This window comes from Schistocerca serialis, chromosome 2 (assembly GCF_023864345.2).
Source record: "Schistocerca serialis cubense isolate TAMUIC-IGC-003099 chromosome 2, iqSchSeri2.2, whole genome shotgun sequence".
NCBI classification, from domain to species: domain Eukaryota; kingdom Metazoa; phylum Arthropoda; class Insecta; order Orthoptera; family Acrididae; genus Schistocerca; species Schistocerca serialis.
In genome coordinates, this window is record NC_064639.1 from 1,020,610,634 (window position 1) to 1,020,627,574 (window position 16,941).

Sequence of the window (16,941 nt, forward strand, 5' to 3'; positions counted from 1 at the left end):
GACAGGATATCGCAAATCCAGTCACAGAACTGAGACCATATTCCATAAGCACGCAGTTTCTCTACCAGCCGCTTGTGTGGTACAGTGTGAAAAGCCTTCCGGAAATCCAGGAATACGGATTCGATCTGAAATCCCTTCTCAATAGCACTCAGCATGAAACGTCCCCTTAGAAAACTTAGTGAATTACTGTGCTGGTAAACCTCTTACATTATTTGATTTTCAAACAGCTGAGCAAAACTGAACGTACTCAGACATTTCGCTCTTTACCGATTCAGATCAACACTAAACTGACACACAATATTTATTTTTTTGCGCAACGCAATCTGACTTTCAATAATCCCTACAAAAGAATGGCCCTGACTGATACTAACCTATAAATTTCACAAATCACTTACCTCACAAAAATCTTCGTTACTCGAACTACTGCAATACAGCGAGCGCCAATACTGCCAGCTAAATAAAAGATTCTAACTACTGAAGTCACTAATTACTGATAGGCATAGTTAGCAAATGAAAGATTTTGATAGAGAACAAACAATGTATTTACCTTAATAGTGCTCAAAAGTCATAATATATATATATATATCAGTTCATGACATCCAGTGTTACAAATTTACTATCTCTTTCCAGATCATCCGCTCTCAAAACTCCGCCATCTCTCTCCCCACATCCACCACTGCTGGCGGCTCACCTCCAACTGCGCAACGCTAAGCGCTGTTAACATCCAGCTGCCCAACACTACAATGGCGAGTATTACAACGATGCCAACCAGCCACTGACTGCACACAGCACAGCCAGTGATTTCCAAACAGAGCGCTACGTGGCGTTACCAATATAAAATATCTAAACAGCCTTCTTACAAGCATTTCATGTGAATAAAGATCTAGTTGTGTTCCTCGGGAACGATGTTTTCTACACCCATGTTGACTGTGTGTCAATTTACCGTTTCCTTCGAGTTATTTCATAATGTTCGAACACATCATATGTTGTAAAATCCTGCTGTATATCGACGTTAACGATAAGCGCCTACTACGTTTCTTGAATATTGGTGTGACCTGTGCAAATTTCCAGTCGCTGGGTACGGATCTTTCGTCAAGCGAGTGGTTGTATATGATTGTTAAGTATGTAGCTAATGCATACTCCGAAAGGAACCAGATTGGTATACAGTCTGGACCAAAATACTTGCTTTTATTAAGCGATTTGAGTTGTTTCACTACTTCGAAGAAATTTACTTCTACGTCACACATGTTGGCAGCTGTTCTCGATTCGAATTCTGGAATACGAGAAGAAAGACGAAAGCAATGAGAAGAAGCAGGAATAAGAACAGCGAGAAACTTAACATCAGGACTAATGGTCATGAAGTAGAAGAAGTTAACGAATTCTTCTATATAGGCAGTAAAAGAATCAGTGGCGGACGGAGTCAGGAGGACATCAAAAGCAGACTTGCAATGGCAAAAATGCCATTCCTGGCCCAGAGAAATCTGCTAGTACCAAACACAGGCCTTAAGTTGAGGAAGAAATTTCTGCGAATATACGTTTGAAGCACAGCAGTGTACGGTAGTGAAACGTGGACATCTGGAAAACCCGAACAGAAGAGAATCGAAGCATCTGAGATGTGATGCTACAGACCAATGTTGAAAATCAGGTGGACTGAAAGGGTAAGGAATGAGGAGTTTCTGCACAGAATTGGACAGAATGATAGGGTATCTGTTAAGACGTGAGAGAAAGACTTCCATGGAACTAGAGGAAGTTGTAGAGCTTAAAAGTTGTAGAGGAAAACAGAGATTGGAATACATCCAGCAAATAATAGAGGACGTAGATTGCAAGAGCTTCTCTGAGAAGAAGAGGTTGGCACAGGAGAGGAATTCGTGGCGGGCCGCATCAAACCATTTAAGGTGACCATCGCCCCCTTCTACGTGATTGTAACGATTTTTCTATATCAGTCCCGCATGTTTTCGAAAGTAATTCGGGACAACTATTTGTTCAGGACTTAGCAATTATGAAACGATTTATCCTGAATCGTTTGTTCATTTCAACTGTGTCGCTATGCTGTTACTGAGAGGGTATTTTCCCAACTGAGTAATTCATGGAGCAGTGACAAAACAGCTTTTGTGGAAACTAGAGTGAACTACTATAAAACTTGAGTTGACTTGTTTTCATAAGACTATTGAAGAATACAGACATGCTGAAGAAAATTTACAGCCGGCCGTTGTGGCCGAACGGTTCTAGGTGTCAATTTGGAACCGCGAGACCGCTACGGTCGCGCGGTTCCAGTCCTGCCTCGGGCATGGATGTGTGTGATGTTCTTAGGTTAGTTAGGTTTAAGCAGTTCTAAGTTCTAGGGGACTGACGACTTCAGATGTTAAGTCCCATAGTGCTCAGAGCCATTTGAACCATTTGCCTACTCGCACTCCTTCATCGTAGAAGGTACTAACAAACTATAAATTAATGTCCTTTTGGTAACAGATTAAAGTGATAGTTTGCATGTCTAGTTCAGACATTTTGAGCTATATCAAAAAATTTTAATGTGTCCCGAATGTGGCCTTAGAACCTTAGGTGTATTTGAACATTATACCACAAAAATCGCATTTCTACCCATCCTCATTTCTGAAATATGTGATCAAAATTACAAAGAAAATATTGAAACCACCTTTATTATTCATACTTCTTTATTGAGACAGTGAGAATCTGCCGACAATGGGTAGTCACCTACACCGCTACTTGCCCCTATAGCCGGACAACTGAATGTCTTAAATGTCATTTGCCTTCTTCTCTTTGAAGCTATTCATTCATTTTCCTTACTGCAAAATAGTACTGCATCTGAATATGAACTTCTCTACAATGCGCTTTCTCTAATCCTTGTTACTCTCTTGTGCTATTTATATCTGCTGATTGGTAGGAGGCTCCCTCCCTCCCTTCCCGCCCCCCCCCCCCCCCTCCCCTTATTCTTTGGGTAACATTATGCCCGACCGCCAACTTATCGTCTACAAACTGTGTGCGTCTGGGAAAATAATCCTATTTCACCCATATGTCCGGGGTTTCCAAAGTTTTTTCCTGAGGTCGGCAATTTAAGTGATGGTAGGCCTACCCCAGGGATGGGTCAGGTTAATTACTTACGTGTTAGTAGCACTTGGAGCAATTTAATCCTCAACCGTATATGTATCAGTTTAAAATTATGAAAAGAAAAATTACTCCAATCAGTTCATAATTGACTGAAATTGTTTACTGCGTATGTTACCTTTGGGATACCCTAAACACACTCTTACGTAGGACCATCCCTCGACAGTATAATGTTTCACTGCTTTAGTTCCGCTAATTAAAGTATTGTAGGCCGGTTTCACTCAGAAGAAGGAGTGGATATCTCGGTCAGCTGAAACAACGAAGAGCAGTTTCAGCTAAAAGAATGAATACGTGGTTCAACAGACAAAGAAACTACTTATTCTTTTCACAGTCAATACCCAAAGCTACAGCGGTGTCGAATCCCTTTACATTCGATTGTTCCCACTGACTTTTTTCATTCGTAAAAAGTAAATGAATAATAATTCTACCGGAAGGTAAAACTACAACCGACTGAAAAGATTTTTTAATACGGTTGCTCTTCCACTATTAGTTTCATCCAAAAGAATGAATGAGTAGTCCGACCAACTAAATGATATTTTTCTTTCGGTTGCTCCCACAGACTTCTTTCACTCGAAACGGTGAATGAGTAGTCCAGCCGACTGCATCGATTCCTTTCACTCGGTTGTTTTCACAGACTAGTATCTCTCAAAAGAATGAATGACTACTTCAAGTAATACGTATAATTACAACCAAATGAGTCGATTGTTATCGATCGGTTGTTCCTATCACTAGCGTATATAAAGGCATTTGGAGTAGTTTGAGAGATTTGGCAATTGTTAGCTACGGTGAACGAGTAGTCCAGTCGACTGAATCGATTCCTTTCACTCGGTTGTTTTCACAGACTGGTATCTCTCAAAAGAATGAATGACTACTTCAAGCAATACGTATAATTACAACGAAATGAGTCGATTGTTTTCGTTCGGTTGTTCCTATCACTAGCGTATATAAAGGCATTTCGAGTAGTTTCAGAGATTTGGCAATTGTTAGCTATCAGGGAGGGCATTGCTGTTATTCCGTGTCGCTTGTATTTGCTTGTTTGTTGAAACTGAACTGAACCGGTACGGTGTCTATTGCTCTGACACATACAGTTGAATTTTTATTACAGGTATTTAAAATACGTTCGTGCATTTAATAAAAATGCATATTTAGTATACCATTAGCGTTTTGGTTTAGTCACTGTAAACACCGTCAGTGACCCATAAAGAAACATATTTGTAAATTTGGATAGTTCCAGTTAAAAAATGACTTCAGCTGAAAACATACTGAAATGTGAAATTTTGTTTATGCCATTATGTTAGAATTCCGCTCACACCTAGAAGTCTCATCTGATGTATATTCTAGTTGTATTTTCGCGTTTGGTACTGACGTTTCTGATATAACGTCACGATGGCTTGCAGCAATTATTATTTGTTGCCGTGAAGCTCAACAAACTAATGAATCAGTAGTGTTTACTTAAGTGCTCCAGGCTAAACATATCTCTGAGTGTTTTTTTTCTTTTTGTAGTCTTTCGAAACAATTTGTTGGTCCTGATTTTCAGTTTATGTAAAAAATCCTGTTCTTATCTTTTTGTCCGCAGCTCGTGGTCGTGCGGTAGCGTTCTCGCTTCCCGCGCCCGGGTTGCCGGGTTCGATTCCCGGCGGGGTCAGGGATTTTCTCTGCCTCGTGATGACTGGGTGTTGTGTGATGTCCTTAGGTTAGTTAGGTTTAAGTAGTTCTAAGTTCTAGGGGACTGATGACCATAGATGTTAAGTCCCATAGTGCTCAGAGCCATTTGAACCATTTTTTTTTTATCTTTTGTTTCTCAAATATATCCACTTATTTAAATATGCAAGTGTGATGATGATGTAGTGTTGGAGAGGAAGTGTCGAAGATTGTGCATAGATGTGGACAGTGAATGGAAGCAAGCAACTTCTTGAATACAACACGAGATGCTCAAATCAGCCAGTATCATATGAGAATGCCACCAGCATTAAGATACACAATGATCACAAAGAGGAATTTCCACATAATCGACAATAGAGAATCCAAAAGGTAAATTAGACAACAGGCACACAATTAACCACATTAATCTCTGAACTGCATGGTTCTAGATCCGTGAATATACTTCTGAGGATCTTTACGCATGTGTATGAATAGAAAGAAACAGTATTTAAGACAACTCTCATTTTTTGTTCGATCTCGGTTGCACATTTTTACTTATATTACATATTGCTGTCACTCATGGTCATACTCAGATCTAAAACAAAGTAAAATTAAATATGTACCATCTAATATTTTACGAATAAGTATGAAATAGAATAACTGTACATAAATGTAGACTTTAGCTAGACATTTGCTTCAGCAACCCGTCTTGTCTGCTTAGAACCATACACCAGAGCACTGTTCTTTGTAGCTGCTGTCAGTGTTTTGAATAGGTATATGTTGGAGTTAGGGAGAGGGGGAGGCGGGAGGAGAGGAAGGGGAAATGGAGTGAGTAAATGAGGGAGCGGGTGATGGAAATGTCATGAGCTCAACAACAGTGGCCGTGTTAAAATTATATAACGTATAATTAGTAAAAATTCTCTTTGGAAAACTAATAGTGTAGAACACTAAACAGCATCAGATAGTAAAATTATAAATTCTGGGAGTAAATAGTCTAAATGTTTTTCGTTCAAGTAGAAAAGGTGGTCTCCTAAGCAATGGGTGGGTAAATAGAGAAAGACAAAATGATCCTAAAATTACAGAAGTGGAAATATTTATTATATTCGCCGCAGGTGCAAAGCTTAGTAATCTGATACTTGGCTCTGAGAAGGCAAGACTGGATTCAGACTCAAGAACTCAGGTAATTTCTACATTTATGTAAAATTCTCTTCACTTCTACTTCTTGCTAAATATTAGATTGTTCTCATTTAGTTTTACTTTGTCTTAGATCTGAAGGTGATCGCGAGTGATCGAAACATTTAATAAGGGGAGACGGTGGCAGAAATAATGAAAAATTTACAAATTATTTTTATTTGCTTATTTGATAGTAAATATAATTGAGATTAATATCCCAAATTATTTCCTTGAAATTCGAACTACAAATGGCATAAAAAAATTAAAACCCTAAGCGCTGTAATTCGCCAAGCCCGCATTTCAATGTACCAAATTGAGGAAAAATTTTATTGCAGAATTTGGCCTGTGAACCTAGAAAATATAGCTTTACAAGGCTGTGATTTTTTGGATAAATAACAGCAGTGTTGTAAAGAAGGCTGTGGAGCCTTTTTCCGGTTCAATCATTGTGGTATGGAAGGCTGTGGGGTGTTGTAAACAAGTTTTGTGCTGTTCAGTGGAATTCGAGTGACGCTCGATTTATTGTGCCATTCTTTGTGCGAGGTTGAATCTGTCGATCCCTTTTTGCAATGCCTAGGCCTGGGGAAGTATTTAGAAAATATAGTAAGTCCCATATTTTCGATATAAAGCGAAAAACTGACATTGAGGTCAGGTCGGGCCTGCAGATGCAGGCATTAGCCTGTCTCCAAGTGCATCTAAAATAAAACCTGGGACAGAGATTGTGTCAGAAGAAACAAATCATGAAAGAAATACAGTTTTCAGAATTGTGGATCTGGAAATGGTGGCAGAAGCACTTAGAAACGTCTGCAAGTGCTCTGTTTGTGGAGGAAATGTGGATTTGGTTGATGATGGAGGGAGAGAGGGTTTGGTTTGCACAAACTGTGATGCTGACAGACCATTCAAGACATCAAAGGTCAGTAATAGAATCTATGAAGTCAATATGAGATTTGCTTATGGACTAAGATGTGTAGTGATTGGAAGAGATGGTGGAAATCTTTTATGTGGTATTATGAACATGCCCGGTCCTCCCCTAAAATTTTCTGCAATGAATACTGCTCTCCTCAATGCAGTTGCAGAAGTAAGTGAAGAGAGCATGAAAATGGCAGTACTGGGGGCAATTCAAGATAATTGTGAAACAACTGATAGCAACGAAATAGCAGTTTCCTGTGACAGTTCTTGGATGAAGAGGGGGCATACCTCACTGGATGAAGTTTTAAGAATCATTAGTGTCGAGACTGGAAAAGTATTAGACTTAGAGCTGATGTCTAAATATTGTTCTGCATGTTCCTTGCACACAAATATATTGTCGCAGGTAAAGAAACAGAATGGCAAGAAGCCCATAAAGCTCTTTGTAGTAGAAATTATGCAGGCTCCAATGATGGGAAGGAAGCTGCAGGTATGAAATTCATTTCCCATAGATCTCTGCCAAAGTATGGAGTGAGATACGTACAGTATTTAGGAGATAGAGACTCTAGTGCTTTCAAGAATGTAGTTGGAAGTCAGCCCTATGGAAAAGATTACACTATTGAGAAACGGGAGTGCTTAGGCATATTCAGAAGAGGATGCGTGGACGACACCGCAGACTTGTTGCAGACAATAAAGGCAAGCTACTAGAGGATGGAAAGCCACTGGGAGGTAAAAACAGGCTAACAAAGAAGAGAATTGACAGCCCACAAGTCTATTATGGTGCTACAATTAGAAGTAACCTCACAAGCTTGGACAGTATGGGGAAAGAAGTATGGGCCATTTGGTTTCATTAGTTTTCGACAGACGCTACACCTCAACATGGCCTCTGTTCTAATGAATGGTGCAAACTTTAGAAAAGTAAGGAAAGTGGGGAAGCTTACACCCATAAAAATAACTTTCCTTATGAGGTTTCAATGGCCATTATACCAACTTTTAGAGCACTGGCTTCACCAGCACTGCTAGAAAAATGTCTGAGTGGGAAAACACAGAACCCAAATGAAAGTTTCAGTGCTCTTGTTTCGAAAAGATGTCCAAATACTGTGTTTGGTTCCATTTTGGTGGTGAAGATTTTTGCTTTGGAAGCTGCAGCAGTGTTTAATGATGGGAATGTGGCAAGACTTCACATCCTCAGCCATTTGGGCTTTACACCTGGAGTCTTCACTGAGCAGATACTGCAGATCATCGATAAGCAAAGAATCTCGAAGGCGGAAACTTCAGTCCAGAACATACAAAAAATTGCTAGGCAAAGGAACAGAGAAGCTCAAAGAGCTATAGAGGATGATGAGGAAGAAACAGATTATGGATATGGGCAGTTTTAGCTAAGGTACGATAGATTTCTTTTTTTACATTTTATCCAAACTTTGAAATGATTTTTCTGCAACTTAAGGTTTTCTACTTACAGGAACACATATACCAGAAACTACTGGAAGGACTGCAATGAAATTTGGCACACCGATTCTTTTACTTTGAAGCAGTGTTTATGTGGAACAAAATTTTAATCGAGACATTATACGCAGTTTTGTGGTTGATAATATATTGAAAAGTTTGATTGTAAAAAAATGTTCTAGTCCAAAATATCACAGAAAATAATAGCATTAATTTACGAGAAAGTTACTGCACTTAATTATACATCTGTTATTGTAGATTATTTTACCATTAAAAAATTAGAAAAATTTGCCTCTAAATTATGAAAAAGTGTACCTTAAAATAATAATGTAATAAAAAATTCAAAATTATCTCACTGCAATCAAAAATTCTGATTTTTTAAAAAAAAATCATATTAGATCTCTATACATAAGCGTGCTAAATTTCAATGAGATTGAACTAAAAATGGAAAAGATATAGGTTTGCAAAAATATCAGTGTAAGACTGCTCCCTAATTTAATAAATATGTGCAACTGATACGGAGCAATAAGCGAGAATTATCTTAAATATTAATACAGGAGCCGAATCTCCCAAGAGGATTATATTAGCTACCGAAAAAAAAATCTAGTTTATCGGAAAATCGAAGAGGAACTGGAGCTCACCAAGCAGCCAGCTGGAGACCATCCTGGCTGAGTAGAGGGCGACGGTGGCGAGTATGACGGAGGCCCAGACGGCCGCCCAGAGGAGGGGCGAGAAGGGCAGCACGGGCACCTGCCAGCCGGGCTGCAGCAGCGGGCGCGGCGCCATGCACGTGAGGCCGGCGCGCACGTAGGGCCGCGTGTACTCCACGAAGTGGTACTCGGGGTACCAGTGGTACACCGCCGCGTACCCCGCGTCCGCCTCGTCCATCGCCACGGCTCCCAGCAGGCCGTTCCCGGAGCCGTTCGGCCAGATCGCGCCCCACTTGTCCTCCTCGCAGTCCACCACGCGCCACGTCGCATTCTTCTGCCGAGGGACCACAAGAGACAGTTGGAAGCTTATGCGGCTACAGTGATTCACAGTTCCGATAATTACAAAAAAAAAAAAAGGTTCAAGTGGCTCTGAGCACTATGGGACTCAACATCTGAGGTCATCTGTCCCCTAGAACTTAGAACTCCTTAAAGCTAACTAACCTAAGGACATCACACACATCCATGCACGAGGCAGGATTCGAACCTGCGACCGTAGCGGTCACGTGGTTCCAAACTGAAGCGCCTAGAACCGCAGGGCCACACCGGCCGGCTCCGATATTTACAGTTTTCTGGTAACTCAGTACGCATATATGTAATGTACCACAGAGTTATCTCTCATTATGAGGATGCCCATAAGCAATCAGGACTATAATCATAAAATATTTGATTTCATTTAGAAATTATTACAAAGAAACCAGTTATACACGCCAGCTCATTAAGCTTATCAATTACATCTGCATCTACATTTATACTCCGCAAGCCACCCAACGGTGTGTGGCGGAGGGCACCCTAAGTGCCACTGTCATTCTCACCCTTTCCTATTCCACTCGCGTATGGTTCCCAGGAAGGACTGCCGGAGAGCCTCCGTGCGCGCTCGAATCTCTCTAATTTTACGTTCTTGATATACTGGGGAGCTATAAGTAGGGGAAAGCAATATATTCGATACCTCATCCTGAAACGCACCTCTCGAAACCTGTACTACAAGCTACACCGCGATGCAGAGAGCCTCTCTTGCAGAGTCTGCCACTTGAGTTTGCTAAACATCTCCGTAGCGCTATCACGGTTACCAAATAACCCTGTGACGAAACGCGCCGCTCTTCTTTGGATCCTCTCTATCTCTTCTGTCAACCCGACCTGGTACCGATCCCACACTGATGAGCAATACTCAAGTATAGGTCGAACGAGTGTTTTGTAAGCCACCTCCTTTGTTGATGGACTACATTTTCTAAGGGCTCTCCCTATGAATCTCAACCTAGCACCCGGCTTACCAACAATTAATTTTATATGATCATTCCACTTCAAATCGTTCAGTACGCATACTCCCAGATATTTTACAGAAGTAACAGCTTCCAGTGTTTGTTCCGCTATCATATAATCATACAATAAAGGATCCTTCTTTCTATGTATTCGTAATACATTACGTCTATGTTAAGGGTCAGTTGCCACTCCCTGCAACAAGTGCCTATCCGCTGCAGATCTTCCTGCATTTCGCTGGAATTTTATAATGCTACCAACTTCTCTGAACACTACAGCACCATCCGCGAAAAGCCGCATGGAACTTCTGACTCTATCTACTAGGTCGTTTATATATATTGTAAAAAGCAATGGTCCCATAACACTCCCCTGTGTCATGCCAGAGGTTACTTTAACGTATCTAGACGTCTCTCCACTGAGAACAACACGCTGTGTTCTGGTTGCTAAAAACTCTTCAATCCAGCCACACAGCTGGTCTGATATTCCGTAGGCTCTTACTTTGTTTATCAGGCGACAGTGCGGAACTGTATCGATCGCCTTCCGGAGGTCAACGAAAATGGCATCTACCTGGGAGCCTGTACCTAATATTTTCTGGGTCTCATGAACAAATAAAGCGAGCTGTGTCTCACACGATCGCTGTTTCCGGAATCCATCTGGATTCCTATAGAGTCGATTCTGGGTTTCCAGAAATGACATGATACGCGAGCTAGAAACATGTTCTAAAACTCTACAAGAGATCGATGTCAGAGATATAGGCCTATAGTTTTGCGCATCTACTCGACGAACCTTCCTGAAAACTGGAACTACCTGTGCTCTTTTCCTATCATTTTGAACCTTCCGTTCCTCTAGAGACTTGCGGTACACGGCTGATAGAAAGGGGCACGTCTTTTCGTGTACTCTGTGTAGAAGCTGTGCTTAACCAGCTTTCGCTTCCACAGGATAACATAGGAATTATTATCACTCTATATAATTTCATGATCGTCTCTCTTTGTACTTCGTGATCCAATGTTCTGCTAATGGTTTATTACATGTTACACACATCATCTGAAAGATTCTTTTAAGCAAATGATGTGGAACGATTCAGTTTACAGGTAGAAATGAAGTGATCGTATGGCATTGTTGACCGGGATGTACTAGACGGGTTCGGCCGACGTTAAGTGCAAGTCTTATTTCATTCGGCACCTCATTGGACGACCTGCGGCCGGTGATGAGGGTGAAATGATGATGAGGACAACACCACGCCCAGACCCCGAGCGGAGAAAATCTCCAACCCGGCCGGGAATCGAACCCGCGCACAGTGCATGGGAGGCAAGCACGTTACCACCCAGCTAAGCCGGCGGACTCTTTACAGGTTATGTAAACATGACTAGGGTTAATATTATTGAACGTTGTTTGGGAATCTAATGAAAAGAAGAGAAAAATACGCTCGCTTAAGATATGACAAAGAATCTGAGCAATAAATACAGTAAGATTTCAGACTTATCTGTTATTCTTAACACCTTTTATTCGCAGATATTGAATAAGTGTTTTTATTCATATAAGTGAATAACGTTTCCAATAATATTTGTCATTCACAGATAACGAATAGCAATTTATGATAATATTCTTCTCGGGCGTGCAGCCGGATCATAACGTCATCTTGACACAATATTTCAGCGGCCGAGATCGTGTACCAGCACTATCACCTGAAGATGGCGGCCAGGTGCACCACTGAAATATTGTGTCAAGATGACGTTATGATCCGGCTGCACACCCGAGGAGAATATTATCAATTAATACGCTGGGAAAGCCTTCGTGATTAGAATAGTAATTTATGTCTGTTTTCCTTATTTGTCATTCGCACAAATTTCGCCTGAGTTTGCTGCCAGACAAAACTCGCATCTGCGCACTGTGGATTATCAACTTATGTGCAAATGATGGTGATGATGATTGGTTCCTGGGGCTCTCAACTTCCCCGTCATCACCTCCCGTGCAAAGTTACAATTTTTACACAGTCCAATTTTTTTACTAAGTCCAGTCTAGCAACTGTCACGGATGATGATGACATCACAAAAACCCAGTGCCCGGGCAGAGAAACTCTCCTACCAGACCGGGACCCGTCTTCTTGAAGTTCTTTTTTTCAAGTAGTCAACAAAAAATTTAATGGTGCACAAAGGACTATCACTTCATTGTTGAAGGAAAGTTGCCTCGCTGCTCTGTGTGAGAAGGAAAATGTTAAAACAAAAATGGGAAAGAAAAAATGCCTTCTGCATTGGTAAGCGTCTGGATATTATCTTAAAATTCCGATAAGAACTAAAGTCCCAGGAAGCAACTAGGTTTCATACATACAGATCACTGGCAATCTATGCTATCCGAAATATTGGATTTGATGTATTTAACCGTTAACTATGATTTTCAGCATATTTCCAAATATCCTCCTGAAGTCACAATCTTGACTCACTTTAAGGTGCTCAATTTCGATGTTATAGTAATAATCTAGGAAACTAGCATGCTTATTCTTCATAATAAACGATGCTGTGTGGTCCATGATCCACGTTGCAGCATTGTTTTTTGCTCGTGTATATCTCAGTTTTTGTGGCTGCATGATCTTTAAAAGGTCTACATCACTGGGCGTCGTACGGTTTATCACCGACAATCGTTGACGAAGAGATGTTGTAATTTCTTCTGCATGTCTAAACGTGAGCCTATGAATAAGCGTATCGACTCTTCTGTATGCGTCACAGTTTGCCGTGGATGAAGGCCTATCTTATTTAGCTTTTCATTCGTTGCTACTTTATCGTTGATTGTTAGATACCAGTCGCCTATGAGGCGTAAGGGTAACATGTCGCTGTGCACATTCCGCCATACTTTACTCCGATGTGTATGTAGATGCTTTTCTTCGAGACGATTTCTGTGGTTTGTTCTCATGAGAAGGTCATAAAGTCTTCTGTTCGTCAGGCTTCCGTTATCGGCGATGTTGTATCGAATGTAGCTCATTTCCATGTAGTACAGTCGCACATACCTGTAAGAAAGTGGAATGCAGGTGATATTAACGGGTGGGTCAAGGCTATGAGGCTTTCACCGCTGAATGAGGTTTGCGATGATACTGGTCCTCCGGGTACGAAAGTCCTTCCTGATGCGATTTAGGAGCAGGGTGACACACTTTTAGTGTGCCGTAATAGGGTTAAGGTCACCTTTGGACGAAAGAAACCAACATAACGTTCGTTGTATACTCTTGGCCAGATGGTCGGAGATTGGAAGAATTTGCGCCAAATAATTCATCTTGCTTGTAATGGCGATCTCTATGGTCTTAACTTTCAGTAGTATGTTCAAGTCACGGTCCTTGTGAAGTATCAAAGCAGAACGTAATTTATTATGCTTGTGTGACCAGTTCTTCGTCAGGAATTTGTCTGGTTTGGCCTCAAAGGTAACACCGAGAGTTGTGTGATAATCCTTGACAACTTAGTACTGTCGGGACGGCTTCGCAAGAGAGATCGAGGCGTGGTATTTGCTATGCATTATCTTTGGTTAAAGGTTCGTAGTACTTACAGAGTTTTGCTATGGATAAATACGTAAGAAACGTGGTAGGAATACTCACACATCTACAAGGCGCCTCGAATCAAGTAATTTGTTACAGACACAACCTGAATCTCTCTCCCCTATGCCGTCCAGCTTTAACACACACGCACACACACACACACACACACACACACACACACACACACACACACACACACGTGCGGTGGAAAATGTCCTATAATGTCGCACTCGTATTGTGTTAACTCGCTTATAAAGTTTTTTCGGCCGATAGCACTTTGAGTGGCCGTAACTGCTCACGACACGTAGACTGCCATACGGAAAGCATATAAATTTTTCCAACAACGTGCCCATAATAATGTGGCATTATCACAGACAGGGGAATATAACTTAAAATTTTCAACTACTGCCCATGCCACTGGGTGCTGACGTGGAAGTAAACTGCAGGCACTGCAACTCGTTACAAATTTTGCTGCACTGTCTATGCTCCATGCCATAACGTTGCGCTGCTGCTATTGGAAGCAACGTTGTTGAAATATACATTTATAGCAGGAATAAAAATTAATGACAAAAATTATAAACCATTTTAATAGCAGCAATGTCACTAACATATTTGGCAGATCCTTACTGGCTGCCTTCTGCTGCTATTTAAAATGACTTTTTGGCAATATTGTGAATGTAAGTGGCTACTACTGTTGCTGCTGATGCTTCCGGTGGATTACTGGCACTCTTGCTGCTTAGGCATTATAATATCATTAAATTCACAGGTAATTTGTAAGTACTCTCCCCTGCAGGCACCCTGCTTTCTCCAGTACCCTTCCAAAGAACCAAAATCAACCATCATCCTTCTCTATGACTGAGGGTGTGCGATCATTATGCATACTGTGTGTTTCCTGCCAAGAAATCCTGAGTCAAGTGACAAATTTTTATGAAATCACTTTTAATCGTACTTCGATTACTAAAATTCTGTTAAGGCAAGAAACATTGCACCTACCTCTTTTCCTAGGTGCATGGCTTTAAGGACGTCACTATAACTTGTAACCTGCTGTTGTAATACTTGATTTCTTGTTAAAGTAAGCAACAGGTGAAATTTGAGCCTAAATTCATGGAGACTCAGTCTGAAATCTTAGACTTGTAATACATTCATGAAAACTAGGACCTTATTTCATAGTGAAGGCAGGGGCAGCTTTTAGCCTCACATTCAAAACTATCTCACAAACGGCTCGTTTGCGGACCCGTGTCTACTGGAACGTTCTTGCTTCTGTTATGATACACTTTGAAAGGATGTCACTTTTTGCTCTTAATTATGGTAACTTCCGCTGTTAGTAAATTAATAGATAAATTGTTAACTTCCATAGCTAAGTAAGCTTAGCGCCACGTCTAGTGGCTAGCAAGTTACCTTTTTGGTGAACTCAATTAGGATGCGAGTTTCGGTGCCATCCGCGGGGAGGGAACCTGTCTTGAGTACGACGTACGGAGGGTAATTGATTGTTGCGAAAACCATCTGTCGGCCCTGCAGGTTTGCAGTCCTGTCGGCGAAGAGGTCTGCTGACGGCGGCTCAAATCCACTTCCCGGCCGCCACCGCGCCACCACCACCTCGTCTCGCCACGTCTCTTCTCCTGTGAAGTTCAGGGTCACCAGCTCGAAGCTGGCGACCGACGTCGATATGAAATGGTAAAGTATGCCTGTACTATCAGAATTATGTGAGTCGCAAGCCAACCGAAACACATATTTTATCTCTAAGTTACTGTCTAAGGGTCCGAAGTGGAAGGTGGCTCGCTGAACTTAATTGATAGGATTTTTCACTCTAAATATTAATTTCTCGGTATTTCAGCTTGTGAAGATGTAGCCGTTAGTAATAGGCAATTTTTTCTGTAACTTCTCTCGCTTTCTTAGTTTATGTACCTTTGATGCTGTAGCGAGTAGTAGTTGGCAATATTATTAAAACGTAACTAAAATTCGCTTATTTTTCTCTAATGGCTTAATAGGTACTCTTAGTACCTGCATTACCTATTGGTGTAGAATTTTAATGGCGAGTAGTGTATAATATTAACTGTTATGTAAAGAACTCCTATGTAAATCGTAGAGATGAAAGCACAGAGGGCGATAGCGAAAGCACTATTGAACAGTGTTATACGATGAGGGAATGTTAGTTAGTGTGTGTGTGTGTGTGTGTGTGTGTGTGTGTGTGTTTGCGGTAGTATGACGGGACGTGCGTTGTTTATGTGATATGCAAAAGCTTGCCGAAACAGTGACTCGTGGAACTCATCAACTTACGATTCGGATTACCGTCGCAGTGCGTAATGAAAGTTGAAGTGACCATTATGAACAGGAAGATCTTACGGTTTGAGTATTACTAAGTGGATTATTTCTCAACCGGTAATGATATGCCTACGCGAATAGGCGTTTTAGTTGGTGCTACCATATGAGCGAAACTGTTTTTACATCTAACTTCTTTGCGGGAGCCGCGGTTCCATAAAACTGTGTATTGTGTGTGTCTTATTAATGAACAATCGAGTGTTTGAAGCCGTAACTGTCGCGGTGAACATAATTACTACTGCCCGTCAGGCGAGAGAACTTTCTTTTTTTGGGTCATGAGTATTCTGATAGGTTTGACGCGGCTGCCACTTATTCCTCTTCTGTGTCAACCTCTTCATATCATAGTAGCACTTGCAACTTACGTCCTCAATTATTTGCTGGGTGTTTTCCAATCTCTGTCTTCCTTTACAGTTTTTGCCCACTACGGATACCTTGGAGGTCATTTCCTGAAGTCTTAACAAACATCCTATCATTCTGTCCCTTCTCCTTGTCAGTATTTCTTCTCCGACTCTGTGCAGAACCTCTTCACTCTATAATTCACCGTCCACACAATTTTCAACTTTCGCCTATAGCACCACACCGCAAATGCTTTGATTATCTTCTGTTACGGTTTTCCAACAGGCTATGCTTTACTACCGTACAACGCTTTGCTCCAAACGTACATATTCAGACATTTCTTCCTCAAGTTAAGGCCTATTTTTGATACCAGTAGAACTTCTCTTGGCCACGAATGCCCTCTTCGCCAGTGCTCTTCTGCTTTTGATGTCTTCCTTGCTCCGTCCATCATTGATTATTTAGCTGCCTATGTTGCAGAATTCCATAAATTCATCTACTTCGTTTCCAACAAACCTGTTGTTA

General features: G+C 41.1%; 1 protein-coding gene across 1 annotated transcript in view; it reads right to left on the minus strand.

The window, feature by feature from the left end:
* LOC126456601 (glutamate receptor ionotropic, kainate 2-like) overlaps positions 1-16,941 on the minus strand; it is a 49,941-nt gene that overhangs the window by 21,754 nt on the left and 11,246 nt on the right. Inside the window, exons 2-3 of the mRNA XM_050092346.1 lie at positions 15,163-15,412; positions 8,925-9,267 (exon numbers count right to left, since the gene is read on the minus strand). Coding sequence (XP_049948303.1) covers positions 8,925-9,267; positions 15,163-15,412 — 593 coding nt within the window. The remainder of the gene's footprint in view (positions 1-8,924; positions 9,268-15,162; positions 15,413-16,941) is intronic.